Source organism: Hemibagrus wyckioides, unplaced genomic scaffold (assembly GCF_019097595.1).
Source record: "Hemibagrus wyckioides isolate EC202008001 unplaced genomic scaffold, SWU_Hwy_1.0 Contig23, whole genome shotgun sequence".
Classification (NCBI taxonomy): Eukaryota; Metazoa; Chordata; class Actinopteri; order Siluriformes; family Bagridae; genus Hemibagrus; species Hemibagrus wyckioides.
The window spans coordinates 253,045-255,360 of NW_026690784.1; the positions used below are offsets into that span (position 1 = coordinate 253,045).

Here is a 2,316-nt window from a genome sequence, read left to right on the forward strand (position 1 = left end):
ATGGTGTCCTGGAGTTTGACCTTCCAAAATGCAGTTTAAATGCAGCTTGAAAGAGTAGTGTTTACGTTAGGTTAATATCTATGCATTGAAAATATAGTCAGTGAATGTTTTTTGGGGATTAATTGCAGCTCAGCCTCTTTCCTGTCCAGGCCTATACAGTGTTTCTATATTAATATTAAAAGCCATTTTGAATTGGATTCATTATTGGGGTTTGGAACTTAACTGTTTAATGTTAACTGCTTACATGATGTCATGAGGTCATGTGACCAACTGGCATCATGTAGAATTCTGAATTCTGTTCTGAACATCACCTGACGACGTACATAGCAACCATCCTCAGACCACCTTTAGCTATCGACAGAGAAACAGTGCCCCTTGTGTAGCAGCGATTTTACACCATTTAGCAGTATTTTACAGCGTTTAGCAGCATTTCACCACTTTTAACTGTTTTATACAATGGCTGCACTGTTTGTGAAAGATCTTCACCCTGAAGTATCAGAGGTGATACTTTCTAATAGATTTAGACCTGCAGGACACGTCCAATCTGTCCACATTTGCAGGGACAGGAAGACCGGCTCTCCTCTCGGATACGCGTACGTCAACTTTCGCTATCGAGATGACGGTAAAACAAACCTTTTCTTTTTTCTACACTGTTTCTTACCTGTTTTTGCAGCAGATTTAAGGCTACATGTGTAACTTCTGTAGTATTTTATAGTTTTACTATATGGATATGGTCATGTTTTAAATGGTACTAAAAAGATATGAAAAGATATTTGGATGAGTTATATATAGACTATAATAGACTTTAATTAAAAATGAATGGTTTATTTCTGTTCCCTCAGCTGAGAGAGCCATTGACATGTTCAATTTTGAACTCCTCCTGGGGAGACCCATGCGTGTCATGTGGTCTAACTGGGAACCCACCGCCAAGCCCATCAAGGGAGGGAACATATTCATCAGGAACCTTGATTGGTCCATTGACTGCACCTCCCTGTTTGACACTTTCTCTGTGTTCGGGAGGATCGTGTCATGCAAGGTTCGAGCTTTGAGCTGTTATATATGAATATATATATCTGAATAGCTGAATATCTGTGTTTCATGATTAGTGTGTTGTTGTGTGTTGACACGCTGTGTTTCTCCTGCAGGTTGTGGAATCAAAAGGTTATGGGTACGTTCAGTACGAGTCAGCGGAGGCGGCGGAACGGCTGAACGGAAAACTCCTGAACGACCGCCAAGTGTAAGTCACATGTAAATTAGTGTCTTTTTACCAGCCAGGGTTCAAATGTCAGGATTTTTTACATTCCTTTTTAAACTAATTGCATTGAACTCTTTATATTGTCGAAACAGAGATTTGTTTGGTCTTATGAGGGTATTTCAGTCAACATCTGGTGGTAATTTTGCTGTCGAGGACATAACTTTTAACAGCAGGGTTTAGATTCTAAGTGCAGCTTCTCTGTTGTGTTACAGCACCATCGAGTACTTCAGGTCTTGGGAGGAGCCCAAGGTGGAGGTGTGCAGGGCCGAGGAGCCCAAGGTGGAGGCACGCAGGGCCGAGGAGCCCAAGGTGGAGGCACACAAGGCTGAGGAGCCCAAGGTCGAGGCACGCAAATTTATCAAGAAGATTGACCACACCATCCACAGAAAGTGCCTGCGTAGAGCCCCACCATTACTGTACAACGTACCACCAAAACTGCGCCAACCAGTGCTGCCTCCCTGTTCGAAAGGAGCACCCTTAAGACACCTTGCACAAAGGACACTGTCCAAAGCACCAAGGCATCTGCCTCAGAGGACATCAGCCAGATTGTCTACACTGCTGCCTCACAGATGGTCCAAGCCGCTGGATCCCCTGCCCCAGTAAACAATGTGGAAGCTGTTGAAACTGCTGGCCCAGAGAACTCTGAGGAATCTGTTGAGACAGCTGCCTCAGAGGGATCTGTGGAAGCAGTGAAGACAGTGGCCTCAGATGACAGGGTGGAAGCAGTAGAAGCAACTGCACCAGTGGAAGCTACTGAGACAGCTGCCCCAGAGGAAACTCTGGAAGCTGTCTCAGAAATCAGAGTTCCGGCTCCACTTCAGGTCCAAAACACAACAAAAAGCACCCACACACAACAATAACAATATTCTGCATGCTTAATATTACATGCTAAAGATAGTGTATGAAGGATTATGGTACTAATCTAATTGTGTGATTATTATATTGTGTAGTAATATTATTATTATTATTATTATTATTATTATTATTATTAATAATAATAATAATAATAATAATAATAATAATAATAATATCCTGTGTTCCCAGGATGTACCTAAATTTCC

The 2,316-nt window shown here is 42.2% G+C and overlaps 1 protein-coding gene across 1 annotated transcript; it reads left to right on the plus strand.

The window, feature by feature from the left end:
• Positions 1-433: 433 nt before the first annotated feature.
• LOC131350131 (polyadenylate-binding protein 1A-like) lies at positions 434-1,241 on the plus strand. The gene is made up of 3 exons (XM_058385389.1): positions 434-622; positions 843-1,036; positions 1,146-1,241. The coding sequence occupies exons 1-3, from the start codon at positions 457-459 to the stop codon at positions 1,239-1,241; spliced, it is 456 nt and encodes a 151-aa protein (XP_058241372.1). The 5' UTR covers positions 434-456.
• The last annotated feature ends 1,075 nt before the right edge of the window (positions 1,242-2,316 follow it).